The 27,456-nt window shown below is 56.0% G+C and overlaps 2 protein-coding genes across 2 annotated transcripts; both read right to left on the bottom strand.

Moving 5' to 3' along the window:
• Positions 1 to 1,858: 1,858 nt before the first annotated feature.
• On the bottom strand, positions 1,859 to 4,476 carry RABAC1 (Rab acceptor 1). The gene is made up of 5 exons (XM_016129960.2): positions 4,312 to 4,476; positions 3,815 to 4,027; positions 3,447 to 3,544; positions 2,181 to 2,282; positions 1,859 to 2,105 (listed from the first exon to the last, which is right to left on the bottom strand). The coding sequence occupies exons 1-5, from the start codon at positions 4,362 to 4,364 to the stop codon at positions 2,017 to 2,019; spliced, it is 555 nt and encodes a 184-aa protein (XP_015985446.1). The 5' UTR covers positions 4,365 to 4,476; the 3' UTR covers positions 1,859 to 2,016.
• A 3,778-nt stretch (positions 4,477 to 8,254) lies between these two features.
• ATP1A3 (ATPase Na+/K+ transporting subunit alpha 3) lies at positions 8,255 to 26,432 on the bottom strand. The gene is made up of 23 exons (XM_016129959.2): positions 26,311 to 26,432; positions 22,197 to 22,286; positions 22,037 to 22,096; positions 21,713 to 21,916; positions 20,589 to 20,702; positions 20,354 to 20,488; positions 19,750 to 19,867; positions 19,343 to 19,611; positions 18,021 to 18,219; positions 17,834 to 17,943; positions 17,615 to 17,749; positions 15,423 to 15,615; positions 14,944 to 15,119; positions 14,722 to 14,858; positions 14,278 to 14,428; positions 13,994 to 14,162; positions 11,369 to 11,523; positions 11,168 to 11,291; positions 10,555 to 10,700; positions 9,855 to 9,985; positions 9,354 to 9,455; positions 8,928 to 9,019; positions 8,255 to 8,633 (listed from the first exon to the last, which is right to left on the bottom strand). The coding sequence occupies exons 1-23, from the start codon at positions 26,314 to 26,316 to the stop codon at positions 8,605 to 8,607; spliced, it is 3,045 nt and encodes a 1,014-aa protein (XP_015985445.1). The 5' UTR covers positions 26,317 to 26,432; the 3' UTR covers positions 8,255 to 8,604.
• Positions 26,433 to 27,456: the final 1,024 nt, after the last annotated feature.

Below are 27,456 nucleotides of genomic sequence, written 5' to 3' on the forward strand. Positions count from 1 at the left end.
CACTGCCATGTCACAGAACAGGTCCGACCTCAGGGCCTTAGCACTAGCTTGTCCCTCTGGCTGGACCACTCTTCCTCCAGACCGCCAAGGGTCCATCTCCTCCTCGCTGCCCAGCAAGGCCCCGCCTCCCCACTCAGCGAGCCCCGCCCTCCCTCAGCCACTCTCTAGCTCCCCTTGACTGACTTCAGTGCTCTTGCCACTCTTTGAGTTTCCTGTTGCTGGTTGTGTGGTGCACCCCTCCCGCTGGACGCGAGGTCCCGGAGGACCTCGTCTGTTTACAGCCCTGACATTTCCCCGGCACCTAAGCCAGCGTGTCCAGTACGAACAGAATACGTGCCACAAATGTGACTTTACACTTTCTACTTAATCAAATTCTAAAAAGTAAAGTAAAATAGGATAAAATAATTTAAACAAGTATATCCAACATATAACCAGTATAAAAAAATCATTGGGAGTTTTACACCCTTTTCCTACTCAGTCTTCGATATCTGGTGTGTATTCTACCCTCACAGCATGTCTCAATTTGGACCAGCCAGGTTTCCAGTGGCCGCCATCTGTGACAGGATTCCAGAATGCTGGGTACTCAGTGGGCACTCGATAAACACTTGCTGAATGAACAATGAAACGGTGAGTTTTGGTGACGAGACAAAAGGTGGGAGGCCATGCCACCTGCAGCTTTCTGTAGCTGGCTTGTGTTCATCAGGACTCACTGAAATGTCACCTCCTCAGAGAGCCCTCCCTGGTCAGCCCCATCTGAAGTAGCTTTTCAGGCCCTCTCCATCACCCCACTTAGTTGTCACATTTACCTAGAGCTTTCCCTACTAGGTGTTACTCTTTTGTCAACATTTCCACACGAGTCTAAAAGCAGCAAATTGTGTCCTTTTCACTTCACCAAGTAAAACAAGTAAAACGAAAGCCCTCACTGAAGCCTGCAAGTCTCACCCAGCTCACCTGCTGCAGCCACACCGCCACACTGGCCTCCTGAGCCCCTCGACCTCTGGGCACACTGCCGTCTCTGGGCCTTTGCACCCACTCAGCACTTCCTCTGCCCAGAACATTCTCCCTCCCAAGCTTCTGCAGCTACTCTCTCTCAATTTAGGTCTTTGCTCACGTCGCCTCACCTCGGGGAGGCCTTCTTTAACCTGTATCTCATTTCCAGAACTTCCTCTGTGCAGGAGTTAACATGGTACACCCAAGACTGCTGTCTTCAGCTACTTGTGTAGCTGGCCCATGGCTGGCTTCTTGGAACTTGGATTTCAAGAGGGTCCCCACCATTGCCTGATAAGAGCGGCTCACTTGTCTACACTATTTGTGCAAATGACAGTTTCTGTGGAACACCTACTTTCCTTCTGGGAGTCTGGAATTTGGTCCGTGCTAGACTGAGCGCTTAGGTGGCCACCCCCAGCGAAAAGCCTGGGCTCCGCGACTCTAATGAGCTTCCCTGGCAACATTTCAATTATCACAATTTACTGCCGGAAGCAGCAAGCAGGTCTGGTGTGACTCTGCTGGGAGAGGGCTCTGGGACGCTTGTACCTGGTCTCGACTTCGCCCCACGTGCCTTTTTTCCTTTGCTGACTCTGCCGTGTCCTTTCACAGTAAACCATAGCCATGAGTCCAACTGTATACTGAGTCTCCCTAGCAAATCATAGAGCATGGGGGTGACCTGGCGGACCCCTGGCACAGTCTCCCTTCCCAACTTTCTCCTCCTTGGCGTGCATCGCCATTGGCCATCCGTACCATGTTTTAGTTATTCATCTTGCTTATTGTCTTCTCCCACTGAAGTCCCTCTGTCTCAGTCACTGCGGTTCCCCAGCATCCCCCGACACAGATCCACAGAAGATCCCAGGAGAGTATGTGCTGCATGATACAACTACAACAGCTTTATTTCCAAAGCTGGGTCCCTCCCTGGGCCTGGGATAGGAAGGGGGCCTCTGGCCAGAGCAGCAGAACCGTGCAGGACAGTGGTGCAGAGATGGGGCAGCTGGCTCGGGAGGCTGGCCGGTCCTGGGAGATGCTTCACACCGGCTCCATCTGCAGCTCTTCCCCGTCCATGGTCTCGATCTGGTGCAAGGCGGCATGGGAGCTGATGACCACGAGGGTGGCTCCTGCAGGAAAACAGGCAGCTCAGGGCCTCAGTCCCTCACCTGGACCCTACCTCCACCACCAGACCCTGTACTTACCCAGGACCCAGAAGACAGCTGAGCCTGCACCGGCGAGCCAGAAGAAGGGAAAGGAGACGGCCCCAGCTAGAGCATACTGATGGGCAGAGCTCACCTCTCGGCCTGGGGGCAGATGGCATTGGAGCAGCTGTTCGGACATGTGCCCACTCTCCCAGAGTAACCCTGTCAGTCCACTATCACAAGTTCTGGGTGCCTCAGGAACATTCAAACTTCTCACGCCAAAGCCCTCAGAGTCCTGGCTCCCCCCATTTTCCCGATATCCCCACTGTCCACCAGCATACAACACACCCTCCTCAGCCCCCTGCCCTCTGTCTTCAACCCCACTTCCTCTAGGAAGCTCCCAGCCTCCCACTCCCCCAGATTAGGGCTCTCCTGCTCCAGCTCACACTCAGGCAGACCAGGAGTTTTAATCTGGTGGCCCAAGGGCCAAGTCTGACCTGCGGATGTGTTTTTTTGAGTCTGCACAATGTTCCCCAAGAATTTGTGGATGACAGAGAAGTGAAATGATTTCACATAACAACAGATTTCAGGTTTCTCGTGGCAGATTGGAAGATTGGGTCTACAGGCCCCAGGGGGCAGAAGCAGCTGAAGCCAGGTCACAGCTGTGCTCCAGGGGCTCCCTCCATGCCCTTTGCTTGGTCACCATGACTCTCTATCAGCCCACCTTTGTCATGTACATAACCTGCAGGTCACTGAAGGACCCTGTCTCAGAGCTACTGCTTATCTGATCCCAACTCTTCTCTGTCACCACTCTAAACCTTGAGCTTCCCCTGGGTGGGAACTCAGGCCCCTCTTCCTTTCAAATGGTGTTTAGTACCAATTTGGGACCACATGAGCCGCAGGCCTCAGCTTCTCTCTCTCTGAGAAGTCCCAAGATCTTTTTTGTCCCACCCCAGGAGGAAGCAAGATAGGGAAGGGGGACAGATCTAGGCCAGTGTAAGGTCGCCACCTGGTGTCTAGTGTGGGTACCTGCAGCTGACGCTTTCTGTAGAGAGGTTACGCAGGACAGAAAGGGGTAGGTTTAAGGAACAGGACCTAGGTGGTCATTGGGTTCTGGGGTATTCCACTCTAGGTTTGGGGAATAACGATTTGGGTGGCTGAAACTGGTGAGAGCATCTGGGTCATCTGAGATTTTAAGGGATGGGGTTTGGAGGCTCAAGTGCAGATTTAGACTTGGAGAGACTTGGGTTTGGGGCCTAAAGCTTTTTGTTCCAAGAGACCAGGATTTGAGGGGTCAGGGATACGTCTGGGCAGGAAACTTCTCACCTAAGAGCACAAACTTGGACTGCAACGTGCGCAAATAAAGGATGTAACAGGCACCAAAGAAGACGGCCAGAGCCACCAGTAGCATGGGGGACGTCAACCTGGAGAAAGGTAAAGACATCGGTCAGGCAGCTGAGGATATTTGACCCAGCCAGGGGGACCCTGACCTACACCAGCGGATGGCAGGTTATGTCCTTGAGATGAGGCAAGTTCAGGTCACATATGGTCACACTACATCCTGGCCAGGCTGATGGGGCAGTAGGGATGTGGCCTTTTGGTCAGTTTGGCAGGTGAGAGGAGGAGCTGGCCGCTGAGGGCGGGGTCGACCAGTGCGACCTGAAGGGGGCGAGGTCTGGCGGAGAGGCACTCACACGCAGTACAGGATGAGGCCCAGGAACACGAACACATAGTTGCTCTGGTAGTACTCCACGTTGCGGACGAGGCGCTGGCACAGCTCGCCCAGGTTGCGGGGCCGTGAGAAGCGCCGCTGGTCCAGGAAGATGCTCCAGGCCCGGATGGTCGCGCGGCGTCGCTCCAGCCATTCACGGCCAGCGCCGGACGGGATCAGTTTCGGCAGCAGGGTCCTGGTGGGCGGGGCCAGGTTAGCTAGCGGTAGACCCGGATGGGGCCCTCCGGGAGCCAGACCCTGGGGTTCTGGGGGGTGGGGGGGAAGGGGGAAAGAGTCCGAGACTCCTGGATCCCAAGGAAAGAGGGGGCTGAGGGCCCAGACTCTAGAGTCCTCGAAGAGGAGACCAGGGGCTTAGACTCTAGTGTCCGGGGGCCCGGATTCCTGGGACCCGAGGGAAGAGGGGGCGGAGGGCCTGGACTCCCGGGTCTCGGTCAGGGGAGCGACAGCCAGTTTGCTCACGCGGCGCTCAGCCCTTCCTCCTCGGCATCCTTCTGCTGGTCCTCAGCCGCCATGTCTGCGTCGTGAGGGGCAGAACCGCTGTAACGAGCCCCGGGCTCCCCACACCCTGCCCGTCCCGCGGGAGCCGGGCCCCACCCAGCCGAGCGGACGTGGCGGGGTTCGGGAGCCGCTGAGGGCGGGAGTTCTGTCGCTGAGCACTGTGGGAGTTATAGTCCTGATGATGTCGGGGACGGCGGACGCCATGATGGTGACCTGACTCGCAAAACGCATTGGGAAATGTAGTCGCTTAAAGCAACGATGAGAGCCTCTGGGCATTGTGGGAGTTGTAGTTTCAGCAGCCGAAAGTGTGGCGTCAGGGTAGGAGGATTGTCGCGAGTAGGCGTTATGCAAGAGCTTAAGGAAGGAACAAGTGCTGTGTACTCTCTCCCGTGCAGGGTATAACGGGGACCTTCTAGAGCTGTCGTTCTGACTCTAGAGGGCGTAAGAAACACCTGGAGGGTTTGATAAAACACTAGATATTTTGATTCAGAAGATCTGGAGTGGTGTCCATTCGTAGGTATTTTTAATCAAGTTCCTAATGATACTGATGCTGCTGGACCATGTTTTGAATAGTGAGACTGTAGAGAATTCGTGCAAATTCCTTCCTCGAAGCTAGTGAGAGAGGGCTGTAGTTGCTGCAAAGTTTCCCCCACAACCTTGGGCTCCCAGGGATGAATGGGTTAGGACTAGGGACCTAGAGACACCTTTTCGATAGGAAGGATGGAAGTAGGGAAAGGGAAAGGGTGAGAACTTTTAAAAGAGGAGGTTGTTATAATTAAAAGAGCTGGAATTCTGGAGTCAGAGATGAAAATCAAGGCTGTTGACCTCGTCGCCTCCCCAAACCTCTGTCTTCATCTGAACAGTGGGCATCCTGCTAGTACCACCCTTAAACAGTTTTGATGATTCAGTTACATGGTCTGAGTAAAGTGCTTAAGTCTCGATACTTTGTAACTGCTCAATAAATGGTAGTGGATGTTACTGCTACTATATTACCATGAATGTTATGATTATTCCTGCAGTTTAGCCTTATTAAATATAACAGCAAAGTGTTAGGCCCTCCTGGCCCCCGTGGATGTCCCAAAGAGTGGCTAGTGTCTGAGGCCTGAGCCTTTCCTTTTCCTAGTCTCCATGGCAGTGGTTTTCTCAGTCTTTGCCCCTGCCCCTGCCCCTGCCCCTGCATGAGTTGTGGGAAAATGGCTGGCGTTCTAAAGGTGTGCACAAAACAGCCTCAAGAATGTGTGTGTAAGGAAGCCTGGACCCCCTTTCATGGACTGAAGGCCTCATTTTCCAAGGTTGGCTGGGGCTGGTGTAGAATTCCCACATGGGATACCCAGGCAACACCGAACCCCAACTTTTATCTTCCAAGGTCCACGTTCCTTTTGGGTTTGGGCTTTGAGGCCTGGTGTACTCCCAGGAGATGAGGAAGATGGCCCCTGCCCAAGGGGCTAGTGGAGCAATTGGCAAGGAGGCCTCCTGGGGGTGGGGCAGTGTCCCAAGCCAAAGTGCAATGAACCACACTTTGAAGATCAGACTGGCTCATTACTGTTTACTTCCCATTTGTCAGCCCTAGACTTTTAGTAGAGTCTCATTCAGGTTTCTCACTTGGGTCCAGGTTGGTTTCAGGAAATAAAAGGCGGATGGTGAGTGCATTAATGGGGGAGCAGTACCTGAGTTCAGAGGTCACCAGTGAAAGAGCCCCCAAGATGAAGATAAATCTTGAGGAGCAGAGAGTTGGAGGCGCAGGTCCAGCTGCTTCCTCCCATGGCCAGCCTTGGGAAATTTGGGTTTGACTTTTGTTACGAGAGCTGCTGGGCTTCCTTACAGGAACTCAGTGAAAGTGATTTTACTCCATAATCCACCAGGACTTGTTCTGAACAGAGGACATCAAGGCAAAGGCCTGGAGGTGTTGAACATCATGGACCATTGATAGTGGGGTCCAGAGGCAAGGACACTGTGGGAGGGGCTCTCTGAGTGGGACATGGAGAGATCTTTGAATCAGGGGATTTGGGGAGATGGGACCTTGTCCCTGGCGTAGTGTGTGAGAGGAGCCCTTTGAAACAGCGATTATGGTAGAGAGGGCACTGGGGCAGAGATATTGTGAGGGATGGGAGGACCGCTTCTCTCACAAGAAGATGGTGGAAGTTGGGGTCCCTGAGAGGGCATCTTTGGCAGGTGGGTCCTAAACTAGGGGATGGTGCAAGATGAGGGAGCGCCCGAAAGGACTGGGAGATGGACCCTGGTCTGTGGTCCCTCCAGCCAAGGCCTCCTCCTTGCCTCTTGGATCCTCAGAGGAAGATCTGGGAGGGTAAGAAGACCTTAGCATAGACAGTCAGAAACCTGGGTTATACCCTTGCTGTGTGACCTGCCCTCTCTGGGCCTCTGAGTGCCCACCTATCTATGGGAGCCTTTCTTACACTGTACCTGACAAATAAAATCGTTTCCGCGGCCTCCCTAGGAGAGGTCCAGGCTCACGTTACCCCTCCCAGGACCAGGCTCTGTCCTGGGGATCACAAACAGTGCCTGGTACACGTGGCCCTGCCCTCTAACTCCCACATCAGGTTCAGGCATTCCTCCTTCAGCCATTGTCCTGTGCAGGGGACATGTGCACACACCTGCTGACACTCATGAGCTCTTAGCATCCTGGTCCCAACCCCTCCTCTGACTCTCATCTCTGGACTACGTTAAGAAGGCTGCCTTGAGGGAAGTGGTACAACTGCTCAACCAGAATGGCTAAAATTCAAAAGACTGACAATATCAAATGACGGCGAGGACATGAAGCAATGGGAACTTTCATGCAGTGTGGGACTGCAGGATGATGTGAGAGTTTTGGAAAGGGTCTGGCTATTTCTAGTAAAGCTAAACACAGTCTCTCATGACTAGCAAGTCCACTCCTAGGCATGTACCCAACAGGGATGCATACATGTGTCATTACTAGAATGTTCCTTTTCCTAGCAGCACCCAGTGTAACATTCACAAAGTGGAAACAGTCCAAATGTCCATCGATGAGAGACTGGATGAACAAATGATGTTATACTCACACAGAAAAATACTACGCAACAACGAAAGAGTGGGCTACAGATACATGTGACCACGTGGATGATCTCGCAAACATGTTGAGAACAAGAAGTCAGACACACGAGACAACATGCCATAAGGTTTCCTTTGTACAAACACAGCATGACTAAAGGATGGTGACAGAAATCAGATCAGCAGTTGCTTCTAGAGGGGGGCTGACTGGAAAGAGGCACAGGGGAACTTTCTGGGCTGATGGAGGTGTTCTGTACTGATCTGGGTGGTGGTTATGTGGATGTAATCGTTTAAGCTGTTGAGCTGTGCCTTTAAGATTTGCGCACGTCATGGTATGAAAGTTTATTTCAATAAAAAGAGAGAAAATAGCACAGTGACTTAAAGCTAGGACAGCCTAGGTACAAATCCTAGATTTGTCACCTCTCAGCTGTGTGGCCTTGAGCAAGTCCCTTTTTTCCTCTCACTTCGCACATGTAAGGATTAAATGAGCTGATAAACAGAATGCTTAGAAGAGGGCAGAGCATGGGGTGGATGCTCAGTGAATCGCTACCATTATCGTCATCACGAGCGTCACTGTCATCGCCTCCGCAGGGTCCAAGTTCAATGTGAGAGCATCTAGAGTCTGAGTCCCTTCTTCTCCCCTGTTCTGATCCCATAATCCCATCGCCTGGTGAATTCAAGCTGCTTTTGCTTTAACTTTCATTGGATCTAAAACTCCATGACTTGATAACCCTGAGATCCTGTGACTTCCAAGCTGGTGCTAGGTGAAATTCCTGGTGCCGTGTGACTCCCCCAGCCACAGGCGCCAGCACAAGGGACACCATCCCACCCACATCTCCGGTCCAGAAAGCAAGCACGACACACACACACTGCTTCTCTCTCCCCACTGATATATTTGATAATTGTCCAGAACCAGAGATGGCATCAGCCAGGGTTGAGGGGGAGTAAAAAAAGAGCCCAGGGAGGGAGCTGGGAGGTAGGGGCGAGGAGAGGAGGAGAAACAGAGACACAGAAAAGAGAGGAGAGAGGCAGAGGCAGGAGGCAGGGAGAGAAGCCAGCCAGACGGGGGAGAGGGAGGGGGCGGGAGATACTCTGAGGGGTTAGGGCCATGGTGGGGGCCATGGGGAGAGAGGGCCCCTTCCCCAGAATACAAAATGGGGGGGCCTGGAGGGGGCCATCCTGGGCTTTGGGGACAAGGAAGAGACGGGCGAGGTGGTGGGGTCGAGGTCAGTAGTAGGTTTCCTTCTCCACCCAACCTGGAGAGACAGAAGAGGAAAGAAACAGAGAGAAGCACAAAGACAAAGAGAGAGTTAGAACAATGCGGGAAGGAACCACAAAGGACAGAGACATGTGGAAAGACAAACGGGAGGCCCAGAGAGGCAGGAAGAGAGAGAAGAGATGGAAAGTGAAGGGAGAGAGACCCCGAAGGGAGACAGGGAGACAGAGTGCGATTAGTGTCAGGCTGGTCACCGCAGTGCTTCCCCACCCCCCGCCCCCCAAGCTCATGACCTGTCTCTCCAGCCTCCCCTCCCCCGCCCCAGCCTCCTCACCCCCGGGGTTCCTGCGCAGGATAAGTTTACGGATTTCATCATAGACGAAGATGAGGAAGCTGTAGGGGAAGGCACAGAACCACCAGCTGGGCCTGCAGAGATGGGACAGCAGTAGGGTGTCAGCATGGGCCACAACGGGAGCAAGGGGCAGAGTCCCAGAGGACAGGAGAGGCCACGCCAGGGTCCCCCTCGACCCCATCCACCCACAGGGGAGGGTGCCCTGGCCATGGCTGTGGGCCAGGGTCTGCAGAGTACCCACTGTGAGAATGTCCCAGGGGGTACAGAGGCTTGGTGTCACCAGAATGAGGACTGCCATGGGGGACACAGAGGCGGGGTCCTGAGAGACACCAGGAGAGGCGGGGCCTATGAGGATGTCCCATAGGGAAGGCTCCTCGGAGGACACTGGAGGTGGCGAGGAGCACTCACTTGAGAGGGTACATGCGAAGGGCCACGTCCATGCCAGGGCAGTACGACAGGAAGGCAGCAAGGGCTGTCTCCTCAAACAGCCCGAAGATCAGGATCTTATTCCTGGAGGCACAGGCAGAGCTGGAACTCGGGGAACCCAACCAGCACCCCCGCCCGCAGAGACAGAAGCACACCCCGAGGCAGATGGAGAGACAGACATGGAGACACACGGAGGTCAAGACAGAAAGAGAGAGGCAAAGACAGATCCAGGGAGATGGTAACACTGAAAGACAAAGACAGACAGAGACAGCGACAGACACACAGGCAGGCAAGGGTGTAGAAAGGTACAGTAGAGCGGGAGAGGGACCCAGTGACACCCCACGCACACACACACGCACGCGAGAGACAGACAGACAGAGAATCCAATGCAGACGTGACCACTGGAGAGAAAATCAACTCAGCGGCGAAAACTGAAACAGAGGATGGGGTAGACGTCGCCAGCCCCGCGCGGCACCCTCTTACTTCATGCCCTGCTGGAAGACTGAGTTCCTGCGCGTCTTGCAGATGATCAGGTCAGCCCACTGGACGACCACGATGCTCACGAAGAAGGCCGTGTGGCACGTGAACTCTACCACTTTCCTCTGCTCGTATGTCTGCAAGAACCATGCCCAGCATGCAGGATGCAGTCAGTGTGGCTGTAGCCTGGCCCCAAGCCGGGCCCCCGAGCTCCCATCTGCACCCCGGGCAGAGTGGGGACTCTGTCCCAATGGGGTCCCCCAGGGCCTCGGAGATGTCTCCCTTCTTAGGCTAACTGCCCTGCGGGAAGAATCAGGAGATATGTAAGGAGGGAGAAAGGTTAATGATGACCTTCGTCATCAACCAGGGACCAGGGACCACCCCTGGCGTGGAGGAGAGTGGAGGAGACCCCGCGGGCCTCCAGAGGAGACAAACACCAGTGAACTTTGAAGGGACAGACAGAGATGGGGAAGAAGCAGTGAAAGCATCTTGCCTGGTAGTACAGAGCATGGCCAGTGGACACCAGGCCCACGACAGGCTGGGCTGAGAGTGCCAGGAGGCCCTACATGCCCAGAGAGGGTCTGGATGTGGCCCCTGGAGCAGAGGGGCCATTGTAGGAAGCAGGACAGCTTGCCTGGGGCTCCTACTGTGGACAGGCACACTCACTGGGACCCCTCGCCATGCCGTGGGGTCCAGTCCCACTCACCCACTGCTGCCCGTAACTGTCCTCAAGGTCATTGACAGTGCGGTCATCCCAGTTCAGCCGGATGCCCACCAGGTTGCTGGGCAAGAAACCATTTTCTGCCAGGATCACGAAGTAGGAGAAGAAGCCGCCCAGAGCCTGGATCATTCCTGGGAGGAGGAGAGAGGGAGATGGGGAGAGGCTCGGGATTGCCCAGTGCACCTCAGCGGCCCCGGAGACTCCCACCAGGAGAAGGGTGGGCCATCTCCGTCCTCCTGTTGGAACATCACCCAGGCCTCCAGACGGCAACCTGAGGGCATTACCTGGTGGTGAGCACTTGAGTTGGGCCTCTGGGACAGGAGCCCCAGATGGATAACCTGGTGGCTCCATCCCACCTGACCCAGGCCACCTGAGCTGCCACTCCGGTACACCTGCCTTTGGGCCCATCCTCCACCTGTGCTGGCCCCACCTGGAAGACCACCACCCGACTGCAAGCCACCCTTCCAAACCTTCAGCACTGAGGGCTGCTTCTACTGTGCTCATTCAGCACAAGGTTCTGTGTGCCCACAGTGGGCCAGACGCCACCGCAGGGCCTGGGCATCCAGCCGTAAGCGAGGTGGGGTCCCCAGGTCCTCACCAATCTGCCCGTAGGCCATGCTGATGAGCCTCTCATTGACCAGCTTGTCAGTGCGTGGATTCCTGGGCTGTCTCTTCATGATGTCACTCTCGGCAGCCTCATATGCCAACGAGATGGCGGGGACCTGGGCAGGAAGAGTCCAGGTGAGCCAGAGAAGGGGGAACCTGCCCTCCTGGGGCCCTGGGGGTGGCTGGGGCTCACCATGTCAGTGCCCAGGTCGATGCAGAGGATGGTGATGGTGCCCAGAGGCAGTGGGATGTTGGCCATGATGAACAGCAGGAAGGGTGTGATCTCGGGGATGTTGCTGGTCAAGGTGTAAGCGATGGACTTCTTCAGGTTGTCGAAGATCAGGCGGCCTGTGGCACGGCAGGCTCAGACCTTCGGGGCCCATGCCAGGGGCCCCTGCCCCCTGCCCCTTCCGTGCCGAGTCCACACGTCCTCCCTGATTCATCCCCTCACCGCCCTCCCGCTCCATTTCCACACAAACGTCCACCCATGTCGCCCCGTTCCACCGTTCTTAAAACACAGCCATTTTGGAAGACGGTTTGGCAGTTCTATTAAATATCCCTTCCCCTACCGACCCAGTAATCCTGCTCCTAGGTTTATACCCAGGAGAAATCAGTGCTTATGGACATTGGGAAGAGAAGCAAGTACAAGGATGTTCACCATAGCATTCGTCCCAATAGCTAAACCCAGAACTGACCCCAATGTCCATCCACAGGGGGGCAGGTAAATAAACTGTGGTCCCTCTCCACAACAGAATGTCACTCAGCAAGGAAGAGGAACGAGCTATGCCACACCCAGCTCCGTGGAAGAATCTCGCAGACGTTACATTGAATGAAAAAAGCCAAACACGAAAGCACGCAGAGCGCACGGTTCCGTGTAGGTGGGACTTGAAACTAATCAATGGCGCCAAAAGTCAAGATCATGGTTATTTCTGGGAGGGGGAATATAGACTGGAGGACACACGACAAAACTCCCATGGGGGCTGGAAATGTTCTCTCTCCTGATCAGAGTCTGGTGGTTGCACAGACGTGTATGTGCGTAAGAAGTCATCCAGCCGCCCACTCACTGCACGGACGTCGTAGCCCAGCAGATATTCAATCAGGACGGTGAGTATAAAGTAAAAAGATACTAAAGACAAACCCAGCCAGCCCCTCCCTCTCCCTTCCCCCACATGTTCAGGGACGTGAGCAATGAGATATGTCGCCAAGAGGGAAGAGAGAAGCAGGCCGCCCGTCTGATCTTGGAAGCTAAGTAGGGTCAGGCCTGGTTAGTACTTGGATGGGAGGCCACCTTGGAAGACCAAGTGCTGTACTTTTAAAAAAGTAAAAAATAAGGGACTATACACTGACAAAGCCCTTATAATCTGTGAGGCCAACTAAGGGTTGCCTTGCCTAAAAAAAAAAAAAAAAAAAAAAAAGCAGCCTGCATGCAGGTATAGGTGGTTTGGTCACCTTTGCATTAAAAAAAGACCTTAGGTGTTCACACCTGCTGCTCCCTTGCCCTCTAATGCGCATGCCATTCCCCATGAGCTACTGATGTCTTATCCTAAAATAGATGACTTGAATGAGCTTGAATGTGTGTGCGTGTGTGTGTGTGTGTGTGTGGGGGGGGGGGAGCGGGGGTTGAAACAAGATGAGTAACTGTCAGAGCTGGCTGACAGTGGGGTTCACCAGGCCGCTCTCTCTGCTTTTGGGTACACCTGGAATCTCCCCTCCTGGAAGTTAAACTTCATTTCCGTCATGCCACAGAGGCCCTCCTCGTCCACCCTATGTAGGCAGGACCCCCATTCCTATCTGTCATTCCACCCTGCTAACTTCTCACTCGTTGCAATTTGTCATTATGTACTTGTCTGTGAACTTAAGGCTGTCTCTCCCAGCATCTGGGGGGCAGGAAACGTGTCTGCTCTGCTCCCAGCTGAGCCCCTGCGTGATGCACAAGGTAGGAGCCCAACAAATGTCTGGAAGGGGTAGACACGTGTATCTGTGAGTGTGTGCTTTGCATACGCGTAGAAGATGTCCAGGGGTAAGAAAGGGTTAACCATGGTGTCCTCTGGGAGGTAGGAGACAAGAAATGAGGACATTTAACTTCTCATTTTAGGCTCAGCTTGAATTCTCTTTTATCGGGCATTATTTTTCTATACTGGGGACATTTCAAATGGCAGAGAAACGGGAAGAAGATGCACTACAGTGTGAACGGTGATGATCTCTGGATGGGAGGTTATGGGTGATTCCAATTTCCTTCTTCATGCTTTTCTACGCTTTGTATAATGACCATCAATTACTTTGAGGGTCAGAATAAAATCAAACGTGAGCGAGCCCCATCTGTGGCAGCGTCCAGGCCCAGCAGGAGGTGGTGCGGGGCTTTGTGGCCTGGGCTCCCAGAGTCCCTGCCTCACACACTCAGCTTCCGCTGACTGTGACCCTCTTCCCTGACACTGCCTGGGTGAAGATGCCAACGTGGCCTTTGGGACTCGGCAGGGAGCCCTGTCCTGGCCCCCGACCCCAGGCCTGAGGGCCCCTCTGTTCTCATGGCCGTGCATACGAGTATTTTTAAAAATGCTCCTGAGTTGGCCTTGCCCACCACACTGGCCCTGTGCTGGGTGACAAGGAGACCCAGAAGTGCATCTGCTCAGTCTTGCCCCCAGGAAGCCCCCAGCCTATCGGGGAGGGAAATTGAAAAGGACAAGTTCGGGCCCTGCCAGGGGCCAGTGGGATTCCGGCATCTCCCTGCTGTGCATGCCACTGCAGCCCTGGCCTGTTCCTGGGCCCTTCTCTGGCTTCGTGCAGGTACCCCAGTTCCCAGGGCCACCTGCCCACTCACCCTCCTCCACACCCGTGACGATAGAGGCAAAGTTGTCGTCCAGCAGAATCATGTCCGCCGCCTGCTTGGAGACATCAGAGCCGGCGATGCCCATGGCCACCCCAATGTCGGCCTTCTTCAGAGCGGGGGAGTCGTTCACGCCGTCTCCAGTCACAGCCACAATAGCTCCCTGCAGGGAAGGAGCGTGAAGAGGATGCCCAGAGGCCCGGCCCCCGCCCGTCCTCCTCCAGGACCAGGAGTCCAGGCCCAGCTGCCTCCTCCGAGGAACACAGGCCCCAGCCCACCTGTCTCTGACAGCCCTCCACGATGATGAGCTTCTGCTGGGGGGACGTGCGGGCAAAGACGATCTCAGTGTGGTTCTGCAGGATCTCGTCGATCTGCTCAGAGGTGAAGTCCTTGAGGTCGGTGCCGTGGATCACACAGGCCTTGGCGTCCCTGTGAGGAGCAGACAGTGGTCACGATGTGTGGGGAGGGGCACCGTGACACTTCACGGACAGAGAGCCAGGCAGGCCAGACCCGCAGACAAGAGAGGCAGAGTGAGGCTGAATGGCTTGTTCGAGGTCACACAGCCCGGGAACAAAGCTGGGATACTGACCTAGGCCAGGCTACCCGTCCTCCCATGTGGAGGGGGAGCAGGACCCAGGCACTGAGTCAACAGAGGAAGCCCAGAAGGAAGGGGGACCAGCCATCACCTGGGGCAGAACGCGGAGCCAGTGGGTAGTGCTCACCGAGGGTTGACCTGTCCCACAGGGATGTTGAGCCGGGCAGCGATGTCCTCCACGGTCTCGTTACCCTCAGAGATGATGCCCACGCCCTTGGCAATGGCCTTTGCCGTGATGGGGTGATCGCCCGTGACCATGATGACCTGTGGGCATTGTTTGGGGATGGTCCAGCATCCCCGCTGGCCCCTGGGGCACTGGCCTGCCTCCCCCGGCTGCCCCAGGCCACACCTTGATGCCCGCGCTGCGGCACTTGCCCACGGCGTCGGGGACGGCTGCCCGGGGCGGGTCGATCATGGACATGAGGCCCACAAAGCAGAGGTTGTCCGTGGTGAAGTTCACATCGTCACAGTCGAAGGCAAAGCCCTTGGGGAATTGCTCCTCAGGCAGGTAGTAATGGCAGAAACCTGAGGCAGAACGGAGCGGGGCGTGAGGGCTGCAGCCTCTGGCCTCCCTGCCTCCTGCCCCACAGCCCGGGATGCCCAGGGCCTAGCAGCCGTCTCTCATTCGGCTGGCCAGGCAGCCAACATTCATTTCCTAAAGATGCCATCCACGTTCATCCATTCATTCATTCACTCACAGTGCATTCTGGGAGGCCGTATTCTGAGCAGGGTCTGGGCAGCATCACACCCCTCCTTACCCCAAGGGCCCTGCCCCGAGCTGGCCCCAGCACGGCCCCCGCCCCAGCTTGGCCCGCCCATGGTGCTCACCCAGCACCCGCTCGCCCAGGCCGCCGAGTTCCAGGTAGGCGTTCTGAAAGGCCTCCTTCATCTCCTCGTCCAATGGCTGCTCCTTGCCCTGCAGCAGAATGGTGGAGCAGCGGTCCAGGATGCGCTCGGGGGCACCCTTCATCACCAGCAGGTACCGGTTGTCATTGGGGTCCTCAGTCTCGTGAATGGACAGCTGTGGACAGAGCAGAGGGTGGGCGTGTCTGAGCCTCACAGGGACCTGGAAGCTGCCTGCACTGGGCAGGGGAGACGACCCCAGCCGCCAGGAGCCGTGGCCTTCTGGACGGACAGCTCCCCCACGGGGCGCTGCTCAAATCGCTCTCCCTGAAAGACCGTCCCCTTTCTCTGACTCTTTCACAGAGATCTCTGCTCACCCCGCTCATTTCCATCTCTCTGTCTTAAATTTCTGCCCCTCTGCGACTCTCCTGGCTGTCAGGACCTGTGCCTCTCCCCCTGCCCTCCACCTCCCCCAATGTCCTCTTATCCCACATCGGACCCCTCACCAAATCTGGCCTGCTCACCTCTGAAGTACACATGGAGGCCAACCTTTCCCACCTCACCCCATCCGTCCCCCCTTTGGCTGCCACCACCTGTCACACGGAACTTTGCGGCAGCCTCCACTGGGAGTCACCATTTCGGCCCTCCCCACCCCATGGCATTTTCTCCCCACGGCAGCCAAGAGGACCCTTTGAAAAAATGTGAGTCAGCAGAAAATGGTGCAGCCACTTTGGAAAACAGTCTGGAAATACCCCAAAAGGTTAAATGTAGGCTAAGCATATGATCCAGCAATTCCCAGGTTTACACCCAAGAGACATGCAAACAATGTCCACGTGACAACTCATTTGTGAATGGTCACAGTGGCCAGTAGGTGCAAACGAAATGTGGTCCACCCACATGACAAGATATTATTTGGCCACAAAGAGGAGTGAAGCACAGATCCATGCTACGACATGGACAAAACCTGAAAACGTGCTGAGCGAAAGGAGCCAGACGCAAAAGACCATACACTGTGCAAGCCCGTTTACGTCAAATGTCCAGAGCAGGCAAATCCGCAGAGACGGAAAACATTAACAGCTGCTTAGGGCTGAGGGAGAATGAGGGAGGCGGGGGGCAAAAACTCAGGAGTGTGGGGTTTCTTTTTGAGGCAATGAAAATGTTCTGAAATCGACTGTGTCCATGAGTGCACATATCTGCAAATATACTGAAACTATGAAGTTACACACTTTAATTTTTTATTTTTATGTTTTTAGGCGAGGCGACCCTTGGTTGATCTCACAGATTGCAAGGACCTTGTCACAGGTTACAATCCCTTATTTTTTTACTTTTTTATGCCTACAACCCCTGGTCTTCCTGGCTGGTCTCCCACCCAAGTACTAACCAGGCCTGACCCTGCTTAGCTTCCGAGATCAGACGGCATCAGACTTGCTCAGAGTGGCGTGGCTGTAGACCAGAGTTATGCACTTTAAATGGGTAACCTATGGGATGTAAATTCTACCTCAGTGAAGCTGTTTAAAAACCCTCTCTCCTCTGCTCAGAGCCTTCCCCTGGCTCACGTCCCCTTCAGAGTCATACTCAAGCCTTCTCTATGGCCCACGAGGCCTCACAGGACCTGGCCCAGCACCCACAGCCCTCGCCTCCCACCATACTCCCTACCCTGCCACTCTGCCACACCGGCTGCCTGGCCCTCGTCCAGCATGGCAGCACACTTCTGCCTTGGGGCCTTTGCATATGCCGTGCGAATTGCCTGGGACATTTCCCCAGACACCTGCAGACACATATTCCTCGTCTGCTAGCACTAGAGCGTAAGTTCCACTAGAGATGCGACTTCACTCTTTCACTCACTGCTGTGTGTGTCCCCAGCACCTAAGACATGGGTCTGACATGCGATGGCCGCTAGAAAAGATATCCATCGGAGGAATGAAAGCGACCTCTGGCCGGAAGCTCGTCTCTCCTCTGCCTCCCGCTCTGGTCCAGAGATGCTGCTCTCACCCACGTCTATTCCTCGCCCCGCCGCGTAAATACCATCGGTCCCATCTTACAGATGGGGAAACCGAGGCTCTGGGAACATTGGGAACCTGCCCAAAGCAGGAGGGCATGGGGCCGAGCTGATAGCTCCGCGCATCGTAGACAAAGTGAGGTCCAGGCTGCCTCCAACAAATACCAGGCCCGCGTACCTGGTATTTGTTGGTGGAGTTAAAGGGAATCTCGGCCACTTTCTTGTTGCGTTCCCGCATCAGTTTCACAGACCCAGAGGACAACTCGATGCACTTCAGCAGGGCCGACTCGGAGGCATCACCGGCCACATCCCTCTGGGGAGACAGGGCTGTCAGGTCAGGACAGAGCAGTGGGGTCGGGCGCGGGCAGGGCCAAGGCCGGGCGGGCGGCAGACCCACCTTGAGCACAGGGATGTTGTCCTGACCGCCCTTGAAGACGGCCCGATTGCAGAGTCCGGCGATGTGGGACAGGGCCACCCAGGTGTGCGAGCTCTTGTCGAACGATGTCCCTGCAGGAGGCACGTGTCACAGTTGGGGTTGCCTTGGGGCCAGGCCCCCTTGGTCCCCGGCTGGGCCTCACCCTCACCTGACTGGTCCTCAGTGGTATCGGCCTCGTGGATCTGGTTGTCAAACCACATGTGGGCAACCGTCATGCGGTTCTGGGTGAGGGTCCCTGTCTTGTCTGAGCAGATGGTGGACGTGGAGCCCAGGGTCTCCACAGCCTCCAGGTTTTTCACGAGGCAATTCTTCCGGGCCATGCGCTTGGCGGTCAGTGTCAGACACACCTGCGGGGCGCACAGGGGCGGGCAAGTTACAGGCAGAGCCTGGTGACAGGTTTGAACCAGCAATATGAGTGCCAATAACCCAACGGCCCGGCCTAGAGAGAACCCTGGGTGGCCTATCACCCAGCAATTCCACCCCGAGGTACAAACAAACAGAAAAATGTGTCCCAAAAGATATATACTGGAACATTCATAGCAGCAGCTATGAAAACAGCCCAAATGTTCACTGACAGAAGAGATGATAAACAAATTGTAGAATAAAGATGGAATACTATTCGGCAATGAAAAAGAGCAAGCTGCCGCTGCAGAGAAATGCATGGATGAAATTTGAAAACATAACATTCAGCAAAAAAGGGCCAGAAACAAGAGTTCATATTGAATTATGCCAATTGATATAGAGCAGGAAAGCTATGCTTAGGGGTCACCAGGGTAGGAGTTATCCTTGGGTTGGGAGTCAGAGCTGGATGTGGTCTTGAGGGGGCTTCTGGGAAACTCAAGCTGGGTACAGCCGACATAGGTGTGTTCAGTTTTCCCAGACTCTCAAGCTGTACGTTCACATGTTTAACGCTTTGTGTGTATATTACATGTCAGTAGAAGGCCTTTGACCTAGAATAGCTTGGAATGTGCTAAAATAGAACCCTTTGCAGGGCAGATTATATAAAGGAATCAAGGGGCAGATGGGTATTCCTAGGCTGGTCCCTTTCCTTCTGTGTACTTGCAAAAACTTACTACACATGCTGCAATAGGCTCGCACCTGCCAGGGAGGAGTACAGAGAGCCCCAATGGAAGGTGGACTATTATTTTATTTTTAAAGTATTTTAATATATTCTTTAGACTTTTTACGATGAGGGGGTTTTTCTTAATTTTGTAAGTTAACTTTAAAAGGTGATAGGATTGTTAGCCCTTTATGCCCTATGGTATTTCTCAAGATTTTTGTTTGTTTTTTTTGCTAATGAGGCCCTCTGAGTCCCAGGGCCCTTCTCATTCAAGATCTGAGATCTCAGTCCTCACACCCAACTTGCTTTAATCAAGAACATAGCAATCCAGGCCCCGGCCCCTCCTCCCCCAGACCCAGGGGTCCAGGCCCCAGCCTGGCCTCCCCAAGACCCAGGCGTCCAGGCCTTACAGTGACAGTGGCCAGCAGACCCTCTGGGACATTGGCTACGATGATGCCGATGAGGAAGATGACAGCCTCGAGCCAGGTATATCCAAGAATGAGAGAGAGGATGAAGAAGGAGACGCCCAGGAAGACGGCCACGCCAGTGATGAGCTGGATGAAGTGCTCGATCTCGATGGCGATGGGCGTCTTGCCCACCTCCAGCCCTGAGGCGAGGGTGGCAATCCGGCCCATGACAGTGCGGTCCCCTGTGGCCACCACCACGCCCCGAGCCGTGCCTGTGGGGCCAGAGGGGATTAGGCTGAGGCGGGGTGGGGGTTCAGTGAGGTGGGGTCAGGGCTCAGTGGGATCCCAAGCCCCTGATGCATGTCCCACTGTCTGGATCAGCCACGCGCCCACACTGCACCCCATCTCACCTTCCACACAGTTGGTGGAAAAGAAGGTGATATTTCGAGTCTCCAAGGGGTTGTCGTGTGTGCAGTCAGGAGAGCGAGTCTGCGGCTCTGACTCACCAGTCAGGGAGGAGTTGTCTACCTGGGGGGCGGTGGGAGGGCATAGGAGAGCAGGCTTAGTCCCAGCTCTGGGATCAGGGGGCATTTGTCCAGAGGGGACTGGGGCTGAAGTCTGTGTCCTTTGAGGTCACAGTGGGAAGCCTGGGTGCTAGAGTGGGTGAGTGGTGTCTGGGAGGCCACAGGTTGGGCTTGCTGAAGGTGGGGAAGGGACAGGGCTTTTTGCCAAGCTCTAAGGTACTTACGGGTCTAGGGGACCAGGGGCCTGGACTCCTGGGTCTGAGGAAGGACAGGGCTTAGGGGCTCAGGTTCCCTGGGTCTGAGGGATGAGGAGTGGGGGTCCAGCTCCCAGACTTGAGTGAGGAAGTGGCTGGGAGCTCAGACTCCTGGGTCCTGGGGAAGGAGCAGGTGGGGGTCCAGATTCCTGGGTCATAGGGGAGGAGGGCTGGAGGGGCTGAGTCCCTGGGCCACTCTTGGCAGGGCAGAGCTGAGCCCCAGGCGCCAGGCCCACCTTACAGCCGTGGGCTGAGATGATGCGCAGGTCGGCTGGGACTCGGTCTCCACCCTTGATCTCCACCAAGTCTCCAACCACCACCTCTTCAGCGTTCACCTGCATTTTCTCACCTTCCCGGATCACCAGGGCTTGCTAGGGGAGGGATGGAGACGAGTCACCTCCCCGAATCCCTCTGCCTGGGGTCACCTGGCATGGCTCCCACCCACCCGGCCCCTTCCTGGGCACCCCTCACCTGGGGAACCATGTTCTTGAAAGACTCCATGATCTTGGAGCTCTTGGCTTCCTGGTAGTAGGAGAAGCAGCCGGTGATGATGACCACGGCTGCCAGCACGATGCCCAGGTACAGCTGTGGGGAGACCCAGGGTCATGGCCGCCCCGGAGCTGCTCCCGTCAGCCCCCCCGAGTTTTGTGGAATCTGGGAAGGAAGCTTTGCATTGACTGGGTTCTGCGTTTACGTGTCTGACCCCTGGGTTGTGTCTGACTCCTGGGTCTGTGACTGAGTATCTCTCATCTGTGTGTTTGTCCACCCATCCATGTTTGAGTCCCTGAGCATGGGTGTTTCATTCTCTGGGTCTGTCAATCTCTCCATTTTGTGCATCTGTCTGTCTGTCTGTCTGTCTTTCTGCCTGTGTTAGAGGATCTGGGGGTGTGTTATTGTCTGTCCATGTGTCTGTCCATGTTTAGGTCAGCATGTCTGTCTGTCTACCTGTTTAGGTGTTAATTTCTGAGAATACTGTTTGTGCTTGATCCTTATATCTGCCTGCCAGCAGGTTATGCTTGCAACTCTGTGCGTCTCATCTTGTGTCTCTCTTTCTATGGGTCTGTGTATCTGTCTGTGCTTGTATATCTGAACTAGGTGGCCATGTGACACCCAAGTGTGACTACGTTGGCTCTGCATGTGTGTGCGTGTATGCACGTGTGTGCAGGTAGGAATCTACATGCAGTCAGTGTGTGGGTCTGTGCTTAGGGGCATGGCGTTTGTTGAGACTGTGTCCCAGTGGGGGTCTCCTGTGTAGGGTGGATAGGTGCTGACAGATCAGCAGGTGGGTGTGTCTGGGTCTCTACCTTAGCGCACCCTCTCTGTGGGCATCGTTCAGGCCGTGACCACCTGGTGGTGTCTGTCCCCAAAGCCACTGAGGTCACACAGCCTTGGGACAGAGCCCTAGCTCACATGGCCTCCTGTGGGATCTTGGGTAAGTTACTTGGCTTGTGTGAGTCTCAGCTTTCCCTGCACCTTCTCTGGTTCTTTCATGGGATGATTGTGAAAGTTCAACGAGAAAAAGAGTGGGCTTCAAAAAGTCTAAGAGGCCAGGGCAAGCGCCCTGGCGCACACAGTACATGGCAGAGTGCACTCACGTTGTCCCCAGAGGGATCGTCCTCCGTGCCCGCCTGGATGCCGTAGGCCAGGAAGCAGAGGATGGCCCCAATCCACAGCAGGATGGAGAAGCCCCCGAAGAGCTGGCGGCAGAACTTGACCCACTCTGGGGTGGTGGGTGGCGGCGTGAGCGCGTTTGGCCCGTCCCGGGCCAGGATCTCCTGGGCTTTGCTGTGGGTCAGACCCTGGGAGACACAAGACTCACACAGAACCCTTCCTGAGCAGCCCTGACACCCCAACACTTCACGAGCACCCCAGAACCCGGGGGCGCAGCCCCAGCCCGTCCTCCCCCGGGCCCGCCGCACCTGCACGCAGTCCGTGTTGTATTTCCTGCAGACCTCTTCCACTGACATCTTGTGCTCCGTCTGAGGAACAGGAGTTTGCGGGCAGGCGGTGAGCGGCAAAGCCCTCAGGGGTGGGCGAGGCCTGCTCTGGGAGGAGCGCGGAGCGGGGGGTGGGGCTTACCATAGCCACCTCCTTCTTGAGGTCATCCAGGTCCCGGCGCTCCTTGGCGCCCTTGCTCTTCTTGGGCGAGCCCTTGTCATCTTTCTTGTCCTGCGAGGTGGCGACACGATAGCTGTCAGAGCCACCAGACTGCGGGCGAGAAGGGATTACAGGGGGACACCGGCCCTCCCAAGCCCACTATCACCCTCTCTTGTGTCTCTGGGCAGAGGGCTGGCTTTGGAGTCTCAGTCTGTGTCTGTGCTGTGTGTCTGGGTGGGTTTCCCTCTGGCTCTGGGTGTGTCTCAAACCTGTGAGTCTCTTTGCTGCTGATTGGCTTTACGGTCCCTAGCTCCACATGTCTCTGGGTATCTGTCCCTGAGGGTCGCCATCTGGGTCAGTCTGTGCTTCTCTCTCTCTGTTTTTGTGCTCATATCTGTGGGTCTCTTCCCTTCGGCCTCTGTGTGTCTTTTTCTCTCTGTGTGTCTCCTTCTGTCTCTTCCACCCTCTTTCTGGGCCTGTCTAAACTTCTGAGTGTCTCTTTCTGTGTCTGTCTGTCTTTCTCTCTATATATCTTTTTCCGTCTGTCTCTCTGGGTCTCTCTGTCCTGTTCTGTTTTGTCTCTATCCTATTCTACCTCTTTATCTCTCCGTCTCTGTACCTCTGTGGCTATTTTTCCTCCCTGAGCTCTCTCCCTCATCACTTCATGTTGCTGTCTTTCTCTCTCTCCGTCTCCGAGTCTCTCTGCATGTGTCTATGATCTTGTCTTCCTTTGCTCTCTGGCTCTTTATGTCTCTCTGTCTCCATCTCTTGAACTATCTCTTCGGAGTCAAGCTAAGTGTGTCTCTGGGTCACTCTCTCTCTCCAAGCTGGTGTGTTGGGATCTCAGACTGTTTCTAAGTGTCAGTGTTTTCTGTCTCCATGTCCTTCTCCATCCTTATCTCTGCCTCTGTCTTGTATCTCTGTCTCGATCTCTCGAGCTAACTCCTTCTCTGTGATGCTCGGTATGTCTCTCCCTTTCTGTCTCTCCTGTTCGACCATCTTGTCTCTCTCGCACTGTCTCACTCTGTGATCTTCTTCTCTATCCCGTGTCTGTCTCTCTCTGGGTCCATTTTGACATCTATGTCCTTCCAGCTCCAGATCTCATGTATGTCACTTTCCCTGTCTTTTCCACTTGTCTTTTCCTGGGCCTCTCTCCTCAGCCCCATGGATGTCTCACTCTCTGTCTCTCAGAGGACCCAGTAAGTCTTGGGAGACCCCACAGGCCTGGCAGGAATGGAGAGGAAAGGGCATTCCAGGTGTTGGTCACGGCTAGGACAAAGGCCTGGGAGGCAGCCTGTTGTGCACAGGGATGGTGGCCTGGCTGGACATGCAGCTAAACCTGAGGGCCTTTGACAGACAAGCTGTGGACCTTGTCCTCTCTCCTGAAGGCTGATGGGAGCCATGGAAAGGTTTGAACAGGAAGTGGGCATGGTCAGGTCTCTGGAGGACAAAGTGGGATTTGGGATGCAGAAGAGTGAGAAGCAGAAGCCCCAGGCCTGGCTTGAACTGGATGTGGTGTGACGGGGGCGGGGGGTGGGGTGGGCTGGGAGGAGGAGGTGACTGAAGTTCCAGTCTGGGGGCCTGGGAAAATGGGGAAGGCAGTGTCCTGGGACACTGACAGGAGGGGTGGCATGAGGCTGGGTGCTGATAGAGGGCCGCTGACAGATCCTATGGGCCCACAGCCAAGCCGGGATCCCAGGCTCAGCACGGCTCAGCAATAATCTCCTCGTGACCTTGTAGAGGGCTGAGCTGCCTGCTGTCTGCTTCCGAGACCTGGAGGCTGAGCTGGGGGGCTGCTGGGAAGGGTTGCAGCCTGGTGGCCTGGAGCCTCTAAGAGAGTTTCGGGGGTCAGGAGGGAGGCTTGGCCCTGGGCCAGCCCTGCAGCAGCACTGCGTCTGACTTGGAAGCACAGGCTTGGGGAACAGTGAGGACACTCCTCCATCCCCTGCCTCAAGGGGTTCTCAGACTCTGCAGAGAGGTAGACTCATGGATGGAGAGATGTGGAGATGTAAGGTCATGGGATCAAGGTAGAGATGTGAAGGGGAGGGAGAATAGGAGTCGGGGGCCTGGTAGGAATCAGGGAGAAAACCAGCCGCTCGCCTCTGAATCCTTAGGGGATGCTGGCGAGCTGATGCTTAGGTCTCTGTGTGGCCTAGGGGTGGGCTCCCAGCCTCCTGGGTCTGAGGGAGGAGGGGCTGGGGGCTTGGGCTTCTGGGTCTGAGGAAGATGGGGCTGCCACATCCTAGTCCCTGGCAAGTGAGCCTTGGCTCTTGCGTGCCCTTGCCACGATCACACTCCCTTGGGGGTGGGCTTCCATCTGTTGGAGGGGGAGCTGAGGCTTTCCCAGTCAAGGCGGGAGGCCCAGATGGGCGCACTGTGGGAGGGGAGCACCTCTGAGGGTGGGGGACACGCCTATCTCGCTGCAGCCCGCCTCAGCAACTCCTTGCCGTTTTCCATGCTGTCCGCCTCCCCTGACACCCTCAGCTCACACAGCCTCTGCTCTTCAGCCAGCCTGTCCCTCCCCGCCTCAGGGTGTCTGGGGCATCATCTCTGAGCATCTCTCCCACAACCTCCCTTATTGCCCTTTGCCTCCATTCCTGTCATTCAAACTGACTCAGGTTGTGTCTAGATAGGAAAGGTCTGTCCTTGGGTCTCCTCATCTCAGCCTCGGTTTCTCTCTTTGTCTCTCCATGCCTGTCCATGTCTGTGTCTCGCCCATGTCTCTGCCCATGAGTCTCTTACTTTGTCTCTATATCTGTCTCTCCCTGCCTCTTTTAGAGCATCTGTTTCTGCATTTCTCTCCTTCTTTCCATGTGTGTTTCTGTCTCTGCTCGCCATGTCTGAAGTGTCTCACCTCTCCATCTGTCCTCACTTCTTTTCCTAAGACTCCCCCCAATTCTGTCTCTAAGCCCTTTAGCCTCAGTCCTCTCCTCCACCTGCCCACAGCTTCCCCTCTGTTCATCTCACTTACCTTGAAGCACCACTGACTCCCCTCTAACCCTTTCTCTCTACCGGTCTTATCCGCACCCAATTCTTCTCCCCACCCCACACCCCTCACCCACCGCAATCCTCAGATCTGCAGCCCCATCCCCCACCTCCATCCCTGGGCCCATCAGCCTTCATCCGCCATCTTTCTCCCCATCCCTCATATTCTGTTTGCATTGGCCTCTCCCACCCAGCCCAGCCCACCTGCCACTTTCTCCCACTCCTCCCCCATGGCCCCGCCCCAGACACACAGGGAGGAATCCAGGGCTGCAACGGGGGGGTCAGGTCGTCAGCCAGGAAAGGAGGCGGCATCTGCTGGAGAGACTCGCAGACAGACAAGGACACACGGACACGGAGGCAAGGGCATAGCCAGGCATGCACGATACCCCCGCTCCCCGACACACACGCATTTGCGCACGTTCGCTCTCAGCCAGGCACTCAGTCTCTCTGCCATGTTCTCCTGCTCCTCCCAGCCCTCCAAGTCTGCTCCTCCAGATTAGGGGCTGGACACATCACAGCCCCAGACCCCACCGCACCGCACTGCGGAGCCCCCCCACGCAGGCCTGGAAGGAGAAAGAGGTCATCTGGTCCCATAGCCCCGACCATCCCCACCCCGCCAGGGAAGCAGAGGGGATTCAGCATTCCCAGATACAAACGCCAGCTCGCAGACACATCCAGACAGGTTGCAGACGCTCAGACAGTCAGACACAACCGGGGCCACAAAATCGCAGGCAGGTGGTGCTGGCAGGGCCCAATAGAGCCAGGAGCTCACACGCGCGCACATGCACACGCACACACACGATTGAGCATGCCACCGCATCAGGTCAGGCAGAGATGCCCCGGGCCGGTCCGTGCCCCGTGGACCTAGTACACAAAGACGCGCAGACATGCGCCGCGCCATAGACCCCCACGATCCAGACGGCCCGCGTGCACATTCAGCCAGCGGCACGACCACACGCGCGGGCCAAGTCAGCAGGCTCACGGGGTCCCGCAGACCTGGCCCGGGAGTGCAGGCGTCCAGGAGCCCCCGCCCCCCGCAGGCACTCAGTGTCACTGGACCCACGATGTCGATGTCGCACACACGCACGGCCCGGCCGGCCAGAGCACCTACCCCCATCTTGGCGGCTCCGGGGGTCGGGGGCGGGCGGGCGGGATGGGGGCCGGGGCAGAGGCCTCAGAGCGGGCTCAGGCGCGGGCTCGGGCTGGGATCCTCTGCAGCGCCCGCGCCTCAGTCCGCGCGTCTGTGCTGCCGTCAGCCCTACCGCACAGGGTCTGCGGCGGCCGCCGCCTCCGCCGCCTCATATGCCCGCGCTCGCGGGGGGGCTGGCGCCGGCCAATCAGGAGTGCTGGCGCCCTGATGGATGGCCCGCGGCCCCGCCCCCAGTACTGCAGCTGTCCTCCCCGCCCCCAGCCTCCGCCAAGGGGGAACGCTGCGGGAGGGGGAGATCCCGGAGATCCCTGCAATGAGGGAACTGGAGACCCCTGCAATGTGGGGGCCGCCTCCGAGGAGGGGGCACTGAGGGCGGGAAATCCCTGGAATTCCCCTCATCGTGGGGGCGTGCCACGAGGGAGAGGGGTGGCATGCAGGAGGTGGACACCGGGTGGGGGAAGCCCTATAAACCACCGCAATGAGGCAGGGGCCCAGAACACCTGCGTCCGCAGTGGGCGGGGGGGGGGGGGTGAGCTGGAAACTGCGTGGGGTGCTGATCAGGAGAAGTAGCTGGAGAGGGCATAAGAGTCAAAGAAGACCCCGCAGTGAGAGGAGGAAGGAGGGGGAAGGAGCCCTGAGGCCCCCTCACTCTGTGCGTCCCCCTCCTCAGAACCATGGCAGAGACATCCAATAAGACACAACTGCACAATACACAGGAGATACATTGAAGCCAGAGGATCCCACCCAGAATCACACACAAACACAAATACACACACACACACACACACACGACCATCACCCAGATTGTCCAGATGCTGAGGACACACACACACACCACTCCATCACACTGCACCAGTTTCACAGTCACAGTTCACCACACCGGCTTGTACCCTCACACACATGCTGCACGACTCCATCGTGCAACCTGACACCTACAAACACGTAGAAATGAAATGTGCATAGCACACACATTGCACACCTATTACACCACAATGGAATCACAATCACAACCATAAAGTGCCGCATAGATTATCACACACCCTCAGAACACTACATCAAAGACACACACATCACACACTCCACCAGACCTGGCCCTGTTCTATCTTA

This window comes from Rousettus aegyptiacus, unplaced genomic scaffold, assembly GCF_014176215.1.
Source record: "Rousettus aegyptiacus isolate mRouAeg1 unplaced genomic scaffold, mRouAeg1.p scaffold_m13_p_14, whole genome shotgun sequence".
Lineage (NCBI taxonomy): Eukaryota > Metazoa > Chordata > Mammalia > Chiroptera > Pteropodidae > Rousettus > Rousettus aegyptiacus.

Bases quoted from the DNA above. Each gene is read 5' to 3' on its own strand.
- RABAC1 (XM_016129960.2), bottom strand. From the start codon at position 4,364: ATGGCGGCTGAGGACCAGCAGAAGGATGCCGAGGAGGAAGGGCTGAGC. The intron at 4,028-4,311 runs GTGAGCAAACTG...CCCGCCCACCAG, and splicing joins GAGGAAGGGCTGAGCGCCGC to GACCCTGCTGCCGAAACTGA. The intron at 2,106-2,180 runs GTAAGTACAGGG...GTTTTCCTGCAG, and splicing joins AGCTGTCTTCTGGGTCCTGG to GAGCCACCCTCGTGGTCATC.
- ATP1A3 (XM_016129959.2), bottom strand. The intron at 14,859-14,943 runs GTGTGGCCTGGG...CAATGCCCACAG, and splicing joins GCCGCAGCGCGGGCATCAAG to GTCATCATGGTCACGGGCGA. The intron at 9,456-9,854 runs GTAAGAGGGTGC...CTGTGCCTCCAG, and splicing joins GTCTTCCAGCAGGGCATGAA to GAATAAGATCCTGATCTTCG.